General features: G+C 45.1%; 1 protein-coding gene and 2 pseudogenes across 1 annotated transcript in view; 2 read left to right on the plus strand and 1 right to left on the minus strand.

Annotated features, from left to right (window-relative positions):
* Window positions 1-16,049, plus strand: part of MROH8 (maestro heat like repeat family member 8) — a 70,880-nt gene that overhangs the window by 18,308 nt on the left and 36,523 nt on the right. The window contains 6 exon segments of the mRNA XM_078375602.1: window positions 230-324; window positions 326-358; window positions 6,907-6,986; window positions 8,017-8,161; window positions 9,372-9,467; window positions 12,727-12,831. Of these exon segments, the coding sequence (XP_078231728.1) occupies window positions 230-324; window positions 326-358; window positions 6,907-6,986; window positions 8,017-8,161; window positions 9,372-9,467; window positions 12,727-12,831 (554 nt within the window).
* LOC118154142 (5S ribosomal RNA) lies at window positions 4,860-4,981 on the plus strand (annotated as a pseudogene).
* Window positions 5,040-6,623, minus strand: LOC103792751 (small ribosomal subunit protein uS8 pseudogene; annotated as a pseudogene).

A 16,049-nucleotide genomic window follows, 5' to 3' on the forward strand; every position in this document is an offset into this window, starting at 1 on the left:
ACATGGAGCTGAGAGCAGAGCTGAGGTCCCAAAGCAAGGCAGGACCAGTGGACAAGGAATTTCACTGAAATCTCTGTCATTTACTCATTCCTTATAATAAAAGACTGATACTGAATTGAAAGAGATGTCAGATATTTAAAGCATTCCAAGAAACTTTTCAAAAGGTCTCTACAGTTATCAAATAAGAGTATAACATATAATTGTATTTTTATCATTTTTCCACAAATTCAGGGTAAATTTGAAAAGCTGACATTCCTAAGATCTCTGTCTTCTCTCAGCCGACCTTTACCTTATGATGAAACCACAGAATCATTCATTCATTCGTGGCCACATCACAGATATTATGCATACCTTACATGTAAGTATTATGACCTTACCACAAATGACTGGGATCACACAAATTCAGTGACGTGGCCAAAACATTTTTTAGTGGCTTCCCCTATGTTATCAATCCACTTGAACTCTTCTTGTATCAGTATCTTTACATGGAGGAGAAATACTCAAGGCTACCCCCACACATGTAATCACCCTTGAAAACCAATTACAAGAAGAATAGAAAGGACAGCATTTGAATTTCTCAGCAAGGCCAATGCTACATTCTCATGAATCAAGCAGTAGTTCCCAGACAGTCACCATAATCGAATGTCTGGGTTCAGGCGACAGTCCTGCCTCTTTATAGCTATGTAACTGTAAGAAATTACTTCACTTCTCAATGCTTCTGTTTCCTCATCAATAAAATAAGAATAGCTATATTGGCCAGGCGCGGTGGCTCATGCCTGTAATACCAGCACTTTGGGAGGCCGAGACGGGCAGATCACCTGAGGTTCGGAGTTCAAGACCAAGCTAACCAACATGGAGAAACCCCGTCTCTACTAAAAATACAAAATTAGCTGGGCATGGTGGCGCATACCTGTAATCCAAGCTACTCAGGAAGCTGAGGCAGGAGAATCACTTGAACCCAGGAGGTAGAGGTTGTGGTGAGCTGAGATTGAACCACTGTACTCCAGCCTGGGCAACAAGAGCAAAACTCCATCTCAAGAAAAAAAAATAGCTATATCTACTTCACAGAGCTATTGTGACCCTTAAATAAAAATAAATATAAGCCATGTACCATGGTACCTAACACACATGATGCATTTTAGAAATGGGACTCTATTATCGTTATTGCATTTTGTTCTATTTGTACTTACTCCAGCCATGCTCTGCCACCAATTTATCCATTCATTCCCTCATTAATTGCCTGACAGTTCCAGGAACTGTCCTGGGAATTTGGGCTACAAAGACAAAGAGGACAAAATTCCTGTTTATGCAGCCAAGCAAAGTATAATGAAATGTGTCAGGGACGGTTAGAAGTTTAAATGGGCATATGGAGAGCACACAGGAGTGACTGGTCAGTTCCATGTCAAAGGATCTAGAAGGGCTTTGCAAAGAAGCCGATGCACTCAGGCAAGTACCGGATGGCGCTTTAGTTTTCTTATCTGCGAAATGTCTCCTTCAGTTTCTCTAAAGCTTTAAAATTCTGATGTTGGGATTTCTTACATGCTCCAGGAATATGAGTTGTTCTTTCTCATATCACAGATCTATAAGGCTGATTAGATTGATGGCTTTTGAAATTCAAGGCTAACCGGCTCACAGTTTACATAATGGACAGCTACTAGGATTTTCTATATCTAAGTACACTGTGGTGCTTCAATAAAGGTTACCCATTTCCTGGTAACTATAACCCTTGCCCTTGAAGCGTTTACAGTCCATCTGTAAGTGTCCGTACCTCAAAAAGTAAATAGGTTGAGAATTATTCCAAACAATACATTAAGAAGAACAGGACGGTAATACAGGTTTAAGAACAAATGTAGGAGCTGAGCGCAGCAGCTCATGCATGTAACTGCAGCACTCTGGGAGGCCAAGGTGGGCAGATCACTTGAGGTCGGGAGTTTGAGACCAGCCTGGCCAACATGGTGAAACCCTGTCTCTACTAAAAATACAAAAATTAGCTGGGTGTGGTGGCAGTCACCTGTAATGTAAGCTTCTCCTGAAGTGGGCAGGAGAATTGCTTGAACGCAGAGGTGGAGGTTGCAGTGAGCCGAGATTACACCACTGCACTCTGGCCTGGGCGACAGAGCGAAACTCTGTCTCAAAAAAAAAAAAAAAAACGAGTTTGAGACCAGTTTAGGTAATGTGGTAAAACTCAATCTCTGGGAAAAAAAATACAAAAATTAGCCAGGTATGGTGGTGTATGCCTGTAATCCCAGCTACTAGGGAGGCTGAGGTGGGGAGATCAACTGAGTCCAGGAGACAGAGGTTACAGTGAGCCGAGATCATGCCACTTCACTCCAGCCTGGGTGACACAGTGACACCCCATCTCAAAAAAAAAAAAAGAACAAATGCAGCTTTCTGCTTGGCTAGCCTCCTTGGGAAAAGGGACAGGATGTAGGCAACTGTAGGATCCTAGGACCCGGCCAGAGTGGCATGTTTCTAAAGCTCTGTTTTCACCAGACTTGGCAACAATGGGTTGCCATGTGGTTCAACCAGCCAGCTCATAAAATCCACAAATGCAAGTCTGAACAACAAAAATACACTGAATTGCACACTGAGTCTGCATTTGAATCTGTTTACCCAGTAATAAAACGCCCGCATTAGATGTCAAGGTATAGACTGGCAAGGGATTCGGCCCAGAAAAGTTAAAGGTAGCTAGTCTCATGAGAAAACTGCATGCATGACTGCAGCACTAAGTCTATGAAGTTCCCGCAAGCCCACACATGGGGGCTGAAAAAGCACAACTCCCAACAACCAAGGGGAGAGGTGCCCAAGAGGAGAAGAAGTTCTGCTGAAGACCTGACAATGAGGAAAAAGCCGGGGTCATCATAGAGAAAGAAAACTTTGAGGCATGTAGCAGTCCTCCTGACCCAAACCAGTGCGTGGCTCCAAATAGCCAAATAAAAAAAGCCAAGGAAGCCCACGACAGAAAGTGGAAGGAAGAAGAAAAAGTTGGGATGGCATTTAACCAAACATTTCTCTTTTTTTTGAAACAGAGTCTCATTCCATCACCCAGGCTGGAGTGCAGTGGCACAATCTCAGGTCACTGCAACCTCTGCCTCCCAGGTTCAAGCAATTCTCCTGCCTCAGCCTCCCGAGTAGTTGGGATTGCAGGTAACTGCCACCATGCCCAGCTAATTTTATGTGTTTTTAGTAGAGACAGGGTTTCACTATGTTGCCCAGGCTGGTCTCGAACTCCTGATCTCAGGTGATCCATCTGCCTCAGCCCCCCAAAGTGCTGAAATTACAGGCATGAGTTTACCAAAAATTTCTAAATAAGCACCTGAAAAGATGCTGATTATTGTGATCAGGGAAAAGCGAACTAAAATGACAGTAAGCTTCAACTATACTCCTACTAAAATGGCTAAAATAAAAAAGAAAGGCAATACACTGTTGAGAACTTTAATGAAAAAGAAAAGAGGCTGGGTATGGTAGCACCTGCCTGTAGTCCCAGCCACTCTGCAGGCTGAGGTGGGAGGAACACTGGAGCCCAGGAGTTGGAGGCTGTAGTGAGCTATGATCATGCTTATGAATAGCTACTGCACTGCTGCCTCAGGAACATAGTGAGACCCCCATCTTGAAAGAGAGAGAGAGGTGGGAGGGAGGGGGGAGGGGAAAAAGAGAGAGAGAGAGAGAGAAAGAGAGGGGGGAGGGAGGGGAGAGAGAGGGGGAGGGAGGGGAGAGAGGGAGGGGGAGAGAGGGAGAGAAGGAAGGAAGAAAGGAAGGAAAGTTGGTTGTGGTAACTGGGATGAAGGAAGGAAGGAGGGATTAGGGTGAAGTTGTGTTTGTAGGGGGACCACAATTAACTAACTTTAATGCCAAAATTCTGGGGATTTTAGTGGTTGTGCCCTTGAGATAACCCGGTGCGGGCGAGTAGAGCCCTTGGAGAGCTGTCAGGACTGAAGACAGAGTCTTAGGCTTTGTCCCTTCCAGACTATAAAGCCACAAAAATAAATGTGCTCTTTGAGGAAATAAGGAAAGAAAGCAGCAGCCTACCAGCAAGAGCTAAGTCAGACCAGGGCTGGAAAGTAAAAGGAGAAAAACTCAGAGAGGGGCAAGAAAGGGAACCTTGTAGTGTTTATTGAGCACTCACTGCATCCTAAGTTTTTTTGTTGTTTTTGAGATGGAGTTTTACTCTTGTTGCCCAGGCTGGAGTGCAGTGGCACTGTATCAGCTCACTGCAGCCTCCGCCTCCCAGGTTCAAGCGATTCTCTTGCCTCAGCCTCCTAAGTAGCTGGGATTACAGGTACCTGCGACTATGCCTGGCTAAATTTTGTATTTTAGTAGAGATTGGGTTTCACCATGTTGGCTAGGCTGGTCTCGAACTGCTGACCTCAAGTGACTTGCCCACCTCAGTCTCCCAAAGTGCCAGGATTATAGGAGTGAGCCACCGTGCCCAGCCTGCATCCTAAGTTCCTAGTGAGGTCTTTTTTATTAAAGATAAGAGAAATCCTCTAGAAGCCCCTGAAACCCAAAAGGTGAGATTTTTTTCTAAGGATGGCTGATTGTTTCTCAGGGCCCCTTGACAGGAGGAGCAGCCTGACCCAGGAAGGGAATGAATCTAGAAAATAAAAATCTTCCACATACTCAAGGTTAGCTTTCTCTCCTTCTCTTATTCTTGCTCCCTTGTATGAATTTCCATTTCTACTCTCTCTGTCTGTCTTCCTCTCCCCCATCTTCTCTCCCCAAAATCCGCCCTCTTAGTTGCCTTATCCATAGGGACCAGTGCTTCCAAATTTTAAATTTTTTTTCCTTTAGAAGACCATCCAGAATGAGATTGAAGCTCTTTGTCCCAATTCCAGATTCCAGAGAGAATGTAATTGACCATCTAAGGGCATACCACCACTCTGAACTCGCCAGATCTTGTCTGATCTCAGAAGTTAAGCAGGGTTGGGCCTGGCTAGTACTTGGATGGGAGACCACCTGGGAATACTGGGTGCTGTAGGCTTAATAAGATCAAGAAAAGAAAAAAAGAATCTCATTGACCTTGGTGTCCTTTGGGACAGATGAGCTGTGGCCAATGGGACTTAGCAGACACATGGCTTTGAGGTGCCCATTTCTCCGGGCTGGGGACAGTTCCCAGAGAGGCCTGGTAGACAGTCCAGCGAGGCTTCTGCTACAGTTATTATTTTTTTTTTTTTGAGATGGAGTTTTGCTCTTTTGTTTTTTTAGAAGCACCAGAGTCCATGAGGCATTTTATTTGTAAATCTATGTATTATATCGCTAGAAAAAGAATCCCAGGATTTTCCCTCCTGTGTGTTTTCGTCTTGCTTCTTCATGGTCCATGATGCCAGCTGAGGTTGTCAGTACAATGAAACCAAAGTGGCGGAACAGAAGCAGATTATTCTGCCATTTTTCTAGATCTTTGAGTTGCACATCAGATCTGGGGCTGATCACTCCACACTTATTTAGCCTGCCTGTGAGGTTCACAACAGGTTTCCCAGCTCTGTGATCGTCAGTAATTTCAAATTCGCCAACGTAACCGTGCTTTGTCATCACAGTGAGAAACCAGGCAATGACTTTGGAGCATGGCCTAATAAGCACATGGCGTTTGCCTCTCTTTTCGGCATTGTTGATGCTCTTGAGAGCATCCACCAGGACATTCATGCACACCATTGTGGCGGCGCGGAAGATGGTGGAAAGAGAGAGTTTTGCTCTTTCACCAAGGCTGGAGTATAGTGGCACGATCTTGGCTGACTGCAACCTCCGACTCCCAGGTTCCAGCAATTCTCCTGCCTCAGCCTCCCGAGTAGCTGCGATTATAGGCATCTGCTCTTGAACTCCTGACCTCAAGTGATCCACCCACCTCGGCCTCCCAAAATGCTAGGATTACAGGCATGAGCCACCGTGCCAGCTAAAATCATTTACATCAGCTCATTTTCTCCATACAGATAAGGCAACGAAGGCACAGGGAGTTAAATGACACATTCAGGCCCGCACAGTGAGTGAGCGGCAGAGCCAGTGCTCAGCCCAGGGACTGTCCTGCTCCAAAGCCCCCACTTATCACTCCACGGGTTTTTCCAGCACAGCAAGGCAGCTTTCCCTCTGCCAGTTTGGAATTTGGAAAATAATTCTTTTTCCATGACAAGTAACTCAGAATAATATTAGATGTGATCGAAGAGATAGCTGGTTTAGCGGAGAGATGATTCAGAATGCCTAAACTAGAAATAATCACTGGTGATTAAAATGATGAATAACAGACACTAACAATGACACAGGGCTGCCGGGTATCATGAGTTTGCTCAGTGAGTACTCACAGCCACCCCATGAAAGTTAAGTATTACTGTTTTCTGGTTTTACAGATGAGGAAACCAAGGCACAAGGGGGTTAAATAATTTGTGTCAGTAGGACCAGGCACAATGGCTCACGCCTATAATCCCAGCACTTTGGGAGGCTGAGGCAGGTGGATCACAAGGTCAGGAGATTGAGACCATCCTGGCCAACATGGTGAAACCCCATCTCTACTAGAAATACAAAAATTAGCTGGGCATGGTGGCGTAGGTCTGTAATCCCAGCTACTCAGAAGGCTGAGGCAGGAGAATCACTTAAACCAGGGAGTCAGAGGTTGCAGTAAACCGAGATTGTGCCACTCCACTCCAGCCTGGCAACAAAGTGAGTCTCAAAATATAAAATAAAATAAAAATCATTTGTGTCAGCTCAAACAGCTGGTAGAGACAGAGCCAGGGTCTGGGATCTAGCTCAAGAGAATAAACCTCTGACCCACCACTGTCCTGCTGCCAGTCGTCCAGGGCCTCAGAGCAGGGCTGGCTAGAAGGACCTGCTGTGGTTCTTGCAGGCCACCCAGTCTCTGATGGCCAGTGGCCTAATGAATGGGTACTTTCTCAACTCTCAAGTTCTTCCCTCTCATTGCAGGTACTGGTACAAGAGGAGCACCTGCGTTCCCTGTTAAGTCCTTTGCGCCAGGAGGTCTTCATTACCATATCTGATCTCAGGTGATGCCCACATGCCCCTTACAGGGGCATCCTGGTTCCTCTCAGGGCCAATGCCAGGTCCAACTGGCATGACCCTTTGTTTTTGTTTTGTTTCTCTTTTTGCGATGGAGTCTCACTCTGTCACCCAGGCTCACTGCAATCTCTGCCCCTGGGATCAAGCAATTCTCCTGCCTCACTCAGCCTCTCGAGTACCTGGGATTATAGGCGTGCACTACCACGCCTGGCTAATTTTGTATTTTTAGTAGAGATGGAGTTTCGCCATGTTGCCCGGGCTGGTCTCGAATTCCTGACCTCACATGATCCTCCCGCCTCGGCTTCCCAAAGTGCTGGAATTTCAGACGTGAGCCACCACACCCAGCCATGAGCCATATTTTTAATTTTTGAAAATGGTTATATAGAAAAGCGGGAGCCAAATTCATGTTTTTGCATAAGCACTTTGATTTCATATATGCTACTATCCATGTCTGAAAACCCTTGCTAGAATCTCTTTAGAGTTGAGTTTTGTCCCAAGTGTATTTGGTAGGAAGTTACTCCCATATATGCCACATGACTTTAGAGTTCCGACTTATAAGACATTTGGAAGGGCTGCCTGCTATTTACCTGTCAGAGATTTGTGTTGTAGTGATTAAGCTGATCAATGGTCCTGAGAAGTCTTGCAGTTAAAAAGTTTTTTAACTAGATTCAACCCATGATTCCCAAACAAACATTCAGCAGAATATGCTTTGGAAAATTGTGGCTTACCATGCTAGGCTGTAGCAGGCTTCCCTCTGTGGCTGAACTGAAGGGAGCCCTGAAACGATATTACTACAGTAACTACTTGGGGGAAACTCTTCCTCTAACCTTTTGTGAGATTTATCTGAACAGACTGACAAGCCATGCCATTTATGTCTCCCATCAGAACAGTGCACTGGCCTGTCTACCCTTTCCTTTTTAGTTCCATTGCTCTGTGCTTATCAATATCAAATCAAACCATCTTCCCAGCTTGCTGTTCCCAAACTGTCTTTTCAAGATGAAAAGATGATAACTGTAGTTACCAAGATGTCCATTTGCTGCCTGCCTCTGAAGATCGAGCCGAGTTGTTCAGTCTTATCATCAGGACTATAATCACTCTGCCCTCTGTAAGGACTTTTACCAGGATGCGGGAAATTGTGCCCAGTGGGACCTGCAACACAGAGGTAACTCACGCTTTGCTTTAGCCACTTTCCATCCACAGGGTCAGCTGATCTTGGCCTTTTGAGAGTGCATTTGATTTTTTGAAACTAGCCCAAAACCATAAGCCAAGTCTGGTGAATAAAATAGGTGGTTAAATTAGAAGAGAGCTTTTTCAAGCCTCCATTTTGTCTTCTTTCCTTTTCCCTCTATTCTTTCCTTCCTTTTGCCTTTAAAATAAGGTGGGAACACTCATTTAAGGGTCATCATATGCCAAACGTGATGATAGGCAGTGTTAATACAGCAGCACAGTCCCACTCAAGGAGCTTACATTCTAGTGCAGAGAGACAAACTGTTGATACATAAATATAATATGTCAGCTGATAATAAGTGTTACAAAAAAAATAAAGCAGGGGAAGAGCAGGATAGAGAGCCCTGTGGTTGGGAAGCGCATGGGTGATCGGGTAAAGCCTTCATGATGGGTTATAACTGAAAGGAGAGAAGGTGTGTAGTGTATATGTGGAGAAGGCTTTCAAGCAGAGGGAAGGGTACATGCAGGCCTTGATCTCTTTTTCAGTGGCTAAGAAACTGGTTGGTAAAGCAGTTACACAAGAGGACTCTATTGCCCTCTGTTTCAAGATGTCAGAAAGAGTCACAAGTCAACTTTAAAGAACCTTGGCTGGGCGCAGTGGCTCATGCCTATAATCCCAGCACTTTGAGAGGCCGAGGTGGGCAGATCACAAGGTCAGGAGATTGAGACCATCCTGGCTAACATGGTGAAACCCCATCTCTACTAAAAATACAAAAAATTAGCCAGGCATGGTAGCAGATGTCTGTAATCCCAGCTACCCAGGAGGCTGAGGTAGGAGAATCGCTTGAACCCAGGAGGCAGAGGTTGTCATGAGCCTAGATCGCACCACTGCACTCCAGCCTGGGCAACAGAGTGAGACTCCATCTCAAAAAATAAAAAATAAAAGAATCTTGATAATGACCCTTAAGCAATTTCCCAGATGTAGTAAGACTCAGTCAGCTGTGATCCCTCTCGTGCCAAGGCATCCATTTGAAATGAAGATGTATTCCTTTTTATCTCATGCCACAAACTGTCTACCAGTAATTTTACACTGGTTCTGCAACTTGGAGTGAAATCTTAGGATCAGAAGAAGAGCCTCCAAAGCATCCCATGCTAGGCGAACTTCACATGAGATTGGGAGCATCGCTGATCCTGTGCCTTCTCAGTGTCTTTACAGGCAGACGTTTCAGGCGTTCTTTGAGATGCTCCAGAGTTTGGTGGTAAAAGACCCACATTTGGAAAATCTTGACACCATTATTAAGGTAAACAAGATATCAAGAGAGAATGAGAAATGATTCCTATTAACTGGTGAAAGTAGGAGATGAAAGTGTGGAAGGACTCAGTTGTAAGAGGCAATGTAGTAAAGAGTATCAGCTGTCAACTTTGAGTCAGAGGCCTGGGTTCAAATTCTGGCTCTGCCATTCATTGGTTATAAGTTCTGCTAGAAATTCTGCAAGGAATTTGCTCTCTCAAAGACACATTTCTTCACGTTTACATGGAGATAATAATTACTGTGGGCCGGGCACGGTGGCTCATGCCTGTAATCCCTGCACTTGGGAGGCCGAGGTGGGTGGATCACAAGGTCAAGAGATCAAGACCATCCTGGTCAACATGATGAAACCCCATCTCTACTAAAAATACAAAAAATTAGCTGGGCATGGTGGCGCGTGCCTGTAATCCCAGATACTCAGGAGGCTGAGGCAGGAGAATTGCCTGAACCCAGGAGGTGGAGGTTGCGGTAAGCTGAGATCGTGCCATTGCACTCCAGCCTGGGTTACAAAAGCGAAACTCCATCTCAAAAAATAATAATAATAATAATTACTGTGAATACTGAATAAATGGCCTTCAATCATTTGTTTATTTATTTTCAGAGACAGGGTCTTGCTCTATTGCCCAGGCTGGAGTGCAGTGGCACCATCATAGCTCCCTGCAGCCTTGAACTCTTGGCCTCAAGTTATCTTCCCACCTCTGCCTTGGGAGGCCAAGGTGGGTGACTCATTTGAGGCCAGGAGTTCAAGATGAGCCTCACCAACATGGCAAAACCCTGACTCTACTTAAAAAAAAAAAATCCAAAAATTAGCCAGGCATAGTGATGCCCACCTGTAATCCCAGCTACTTGGGAGGCTGAGGCACAAGAATCACTTGAACCCGGGAGGCAGAGGTTGCAGTAAGCAAAGATTGCACCACTGCACTCCAGCCTTGGTGACAGACTCTGTATCAAAAAAAATTTTTAAGATATTATTCCTTACTAGTATAGAAGGGTTTTATTCAGTGATGAGGGAAGGGTCAGCCCCAAGAGTTACTAAGGCCAGGCGCAGTGGCTCATGCCTGTAATCCCAGCACTTTGGGAGGCCAAGGCCGGCGAATCATTTGAGGTCAGGTGTTCGAGACCAGCCTAGCTAACGTGGGGAAACCCTTTCTCTACTAAAAAGGCAAAATTAGCCAGGCGTGGTGGTACATGCCTGTAGTCCCAGGTACTCGGGAGGCTGAGGCAGGAGAATCATTTTAACCCAGTAGGCGGAGGTTGCAGTGAGCCAAGATTGTGCCACTGCACTCCACCCTGGGTGACAGTACAAGGCTTCTTCTCAAAAACAAATGAAAAAAGAAGAGTTAGTAAATAAGCGGCTTCCTACCAGAAGATACTCAAAGTTCATAATAACCAACTGCTCTGACCTGCACCTGCTTCTGTATATGCCGTTCCATCACTAGAGGTTTATTCATTTGAGTTCATTCACTGCAGTTCAGGTATCTTGTTCTCTTGCCCTTTTTTGTTGTTGTTGTTGTTGTTGTTATTTTTATTTTTCTTACCCTTTTTTAAGGTGTAAATATCCCTGAAAGGGATAACCCTTTAAGCTATTATTAATCATCTGCACCCTAATGATCCATTTATTCTTGTCCTAACTGACAAGCAAGGCACAAAGACTTAGGCAGTTGGGTACTTTGGCTGCTAAACGAGCTTCTTTTTCTTTCTCTCTCTCTCTCTCTTTTTCTTTCTTTCTTTCTCTCTCTCTCTCTCTTTCTCTCTTTCTTTCTTTCTTTCTTGATGGAGTCTGGCTTTGTCGCCCAGGCTGGAGTGCAGTGGCGCAGTCTCAGCTCACTGCAACCTCCACCTCTCGGGTTCAAGCAATTCTCCTGCATCAGCCTCCTGAGTAGCTGGGATTACAGGCGTGCACCACCACACCTGGCTAATTTTGTATTTTTAGTAGAGACAGGGTTTCACCATGTTGGTCAGGCTGGTCTCGAACTCCTGACCTCATGATTCACCTGCCTTGGCCTCCCAAAGTGCTGGGATTACAGGCATGAGCCACTGCGTCCAGCCCAGGAGCTTATTTTCTAGCTCATTTTCTGTGCTTCTGTACAGAATAATTAATTGAAGAATTGGGATGAAGGGAAAAATGATAAATAATAACAAATAATAAATGCTCTGATGGGCATTTATTCTTGTCCTAACTGACCTTATTACTATTTCTCATTCCTCTTCTATTTATACATTAGCATACCAGCCAGATTGGGTTTCTGCTCTTTATTCAGTTGTACTTTGTACTTTCCTGCCTTGGTAGCTTAATTCAAGCCTTTCTTTTTTCTCTCTCTTTGAGATGTCTCACTCTGTCACCCAGGCTGGAGTACAGTGGTACGATCTCAGCTCACTGTAATCTCCACCTCCCAAGCTCAAGCAATTGTCCCACCTCAGCCTCCCGAGCAGCTGGGACTACAGGTGCATGCCACCATGCCCAGCTAATTTTTGGATTTTTTTGTAAAGATGGGGTTTCACTATGTTACCCAGGCTGGTCTCCAACTCCTGGGCTTAAGCAATCTGTAATTTCTCCCAAAGTGCTGGGATTACAGGCATGAGCAACCACACCTGGCTGTTCTCATAATTCTTTAATATTAATAGTATGTTGTTAACTTTATTTCTTTTCAAGGCAGATTTGAAAGGGCTAAAACCATTCAGAAGTACAGAAAAACTAATTGCAGAATTGGGCTGAAGGGAAAATAAGCTCTAACCAGGTGCAGTGGCTCACGCCTGTAATCCCAGCACTTTGGGAGGCCAAGGCGGGTGGATCACCTGAGGTCAGGAGTTTGAGATCAGCCTGGCCAACATGGTAAAATCCCGTCTCCATAAAAATACAGAAATTAGTGGGCATGGGGTTGGGTGCCTACAGTCCTGGCTACTGGGGAGGCTGAGGTGAGAGAATTACTTGAACCCGGGAGGCTGAGTTTGCAGTGAGCTGAGATTGCACCATTGTACTCCAGCCTGGGCCACAGAGCAAGACTCCATCTCAAAAAAAAAAGAAGAAGAAGCGCCTATGAAGCAGCCAAATCACCCACTGCCTAGGTCTGTGCCTTGCTTATCATTCTACCACTTTCATTTCCAATCCGAACTATAACAGTATTTAGCAAAGTATTTTCAGATCTGGTAGCAGCTTGGAACTTCTCTCTCTGCATTTTTTTCTAAACACAATAAAGATGGTACCCCAAATCTTCCTGATAAATCAGTTAGCCTCCTTTTATTTCACACAGCACATGGACCCCTGGTTACAGTCAGTCAAAGACCATGAGCGGAAACGGGCCACAGCCAGCATGGCTCAGGTTCTGAAGTGCTTATCCAGACATCTCAGCTTGGAGGTGAGCAGCCCCGTAAAAATCCAAAGCCGTTCCCCCACTGTCTGTTTGCCCTCCTCTTTAGGACTCCCCAGACTGCTCCTGTGTCCCGTTCATGCTCACGGAGTGTCACAGCATCATAGCGCTTAGCATCATCTTCATATCTGCCCTTCTCCTAAGCAGCTTGGGGCCAGGTACTATGTTGATTCATCTTTGCATCCCAATTGCTTAGCACAGCAGCTGAAACATAATGATACAGTAAATATAACCTGAAAATTCCTGAGGGCCCCGGTTGCCTAATCTCTGTATAGTGTTGTATTTGAGTCCAGGAGGCAAGTTTAAATAAATCCGCTTAATTATCTCCCAGCAACTCAAAGAGAATGGTGCTATGGCACCTCTTTTTAGATCTTCATTTTTCTCTTTCTCTCTCTCACTTCTCAGTTCTGAATCTTCTCCATATGGCATCTCATTATGATGATGATGATTATTCAAGCCAGGGTCCTGCTCCGTCACTCAGGCTGGAGTGCAGTGGCGCCATCATAGCTCACTGCAGCCTTGAACTCCTGGCCTCAAGCAATCTTCCTGCTTCAGCCTTCCAGGTAGCTGGGACTACAGTCACACACCACCATGCCTGGCTAATTTTTAAAATTTTTTGTAGAGACAGGGGTGTCATTTTGTTGCCCAGGCTGGTCTCCAACTCCTGGCTTCAAGTAATCCTCCTGCCTCAGCCTCTCAAAGCACTGGGATTACTGCCATGAGCCACTGCACCTAGCCATATCTCTTTTAAAAACATCTCCTCTCGTCTTCACTCACTCACTTCTCAGTTGAAAATCCTCTCCATAACTCCTAACAAGAATTCCTCAAAACTTTTTTCGTCTTTCCTGGGTCTACACTTTTTTCCATCTGATAATCTCTCTTTGCCCTTCCCTAAGCAGGTTTTCTAGCCATTGGTGCATCTCCTGTCCCCACACATTATTTCTCCAACTTGTATAATAAGGCCTGGGAATTGGAAGAGAGGCTGGTAGGGTAGGAATGGTCTTTATACCAAAATTTTCCTTAGATAATCTGTTCTTTCTTTCTTTCATTTCCCTTTCTTTTTCTTTCTTTCTTTCTTTTTTCTCTCTCTTTTTCTTTCTTTCTCTCTCTTCTCTCTTTTTTCTTCCTGCCCAAAGCAAAAGAGGAAAAATAATATGTTCCTGATAGAAATATTCTAACAGTCATGTTTAAAAGGACTGCATTCCAGTCAGTCCTTTACTTCTCGCATTGAAAAGATATCCTAACTTATTAAAATAAGGGCAGTCCCTCCAACTATGCTATTTTCTTTTTTCTCTTTAGTGAATGAAAGCAAGTAACGTCTGGCCGTCACTGACTGCCCTATTATTTTGATACCAACAATGCATTGTTCTTCCTTCCACAACCCTCAACCTCTACTTTTGGCTACAGACTAAAAAATAGAGTTTCAGATGATTCCCTCCTGTAGGTTATTCTCTCTCCAGGTCCTGGAGACCTTCCTTAGCATATGCTTTTCCTAGAGAGAGTTGCAAATATGGATCTGGGCACGGTGGCTAAGTCTGTAATCCCAGCACTTTAGGAGGCAGAGGCGGGTGGATCACTTGAGCTCAGGAGTTTCAGACCAGCTGGGCCAGCATGGTGAAACTCTGTCTCTATTAAAAACATAAAAGTCAGTCAGGCATGGTAGCAGGCGCTTGTAATCCCAACTATCCAGGAGGCTGGGGCAGGACAATTGCTTGAACCTGGGAGGTGGAGGCTGCAGTGAGCCGAGATCTCACCACTGCACTCTAGCCTGGGCTACAGAGCAACACTCTGTCTCAAAAAAAAATAAAATAGTGTTGCAAATATGGGAGTGGTTAACCTAGGTGCCATTGGGGTCTGTGAACATTCAGAATGTGCAGAATGTGGTGTGATGTAGTCTTCTGGATTTTTTTTTTTTTTTTTTTCGAGACAGGATCTCATTCTGTCACCCAGGCTGGAGTGCAGTGGCATGATCATGGCTCATGCACCCTTGACCCATCCTGGGCCCAAGCAGTCCTCCTGCCTCAGCCTCCCTAGTAGCTGGAACTACAGGCACACACCACAACAACTGGTTAATTTTTGTATGTTTTGTAGAGATGGGATTTCACCATGTTGCCCTGGCTGGTCTCGAGCTCCTGGGCTGAAGTGATCCACCTGCCTTGGCCTCCCAAAGTGCTGGGATTACAAGCGTGGACCACTGTGCCTGGCCCCTTCCAAGTTCTTTTTGGTACATGAGTGTGTTGGGGTGGGGTCTTCCCTTCCAATTTGTTCTCTACAAATAGCCAGAGGCATCCTCTTCAGACCCATGTCATTCTTTTGTTTTTGTTTCTTTGCTTTTCCCCCTTATCTTTTATTTATTTTTCTTTATTTTCTTTTTTTTTCCCATGCCACTTGTTTGATCCAGTGATTTCCAAACTGCTCTTAGAATATGGGGTCATGTCTGATGTAGCTGTGCCTGCCTCTCTACACCTGTCCTCTGGCTTAACCGCACAGCATCCGCCTTTCTGTTTCTTCCCACATAAGACTCTTCTTGCTGCATGGCCTTTGCATTTGCTGCCTTCTCTGCTTGGAATGACCTTCCCTAGCTCTGCATAGAGCCAGCCCCTCCTGGTTCTTTTTTTTTTTTTTGAGATGTAAAGAACAAATTGGAAGGTTACATTGCAACCTCCGCCTCCTGGGTTCAAGTGATTCTCCTGCCTCAGCCTCCCTAGTAGCTGGGATTACAGGCGCCCACCACCATACCTGGCTAATTTTTGTGTTTTTAGTAGAGATGAGGTTTCACCATGTTGGCCAGGCTGGTCTCCAACTCCTGACCACAAGTGATCTGCCCGCCTCGGCCTCCCAAAGTGCTGGGATTACAGGTGTGAGCCACCACACCCAGCCCCCTCCTGATTCTTTAGCACTGTGTTCAGATGTCTTCACCTCAAAAGGGCCTCTGCTCACCACAGATAGTAGAGATGGGGTTTCACTATGTTGTCCAGGCTGGTCTCAAACTCCTGACCTCGTAATCCACCCACCTAGGCATCCCAAAATGCTGGGATTATAGGCCTGAGCCACCAAGCCTGGCCAGATACTTGGTTTCTAATGGTTGTATTCATAGACTGGTTGTACCATAATTCTCTTTACTATTGTCATGCAGTTATTTCCAGAGTGTGTGGGGGGTTTTTGTTTTGGTTTGGTTTTTTTGTTTTTTTCCTTTCTTTCTTGAG

Source organism: Callithrix jacchus, chromosome 5 (genome assembly GCF_049354715.1).
Source record: "Callithrix jacchus isolate 240 chromosome 5, calJac240_pri, whole genome shotgun sequence".
Classification (NCBI taxonomy): domain Eukaryota; kingdom Metazoa; phylum Chordata; class Mammalia; order Primates; family Cebidae; genus Callithrix; species Callithrix jacchus.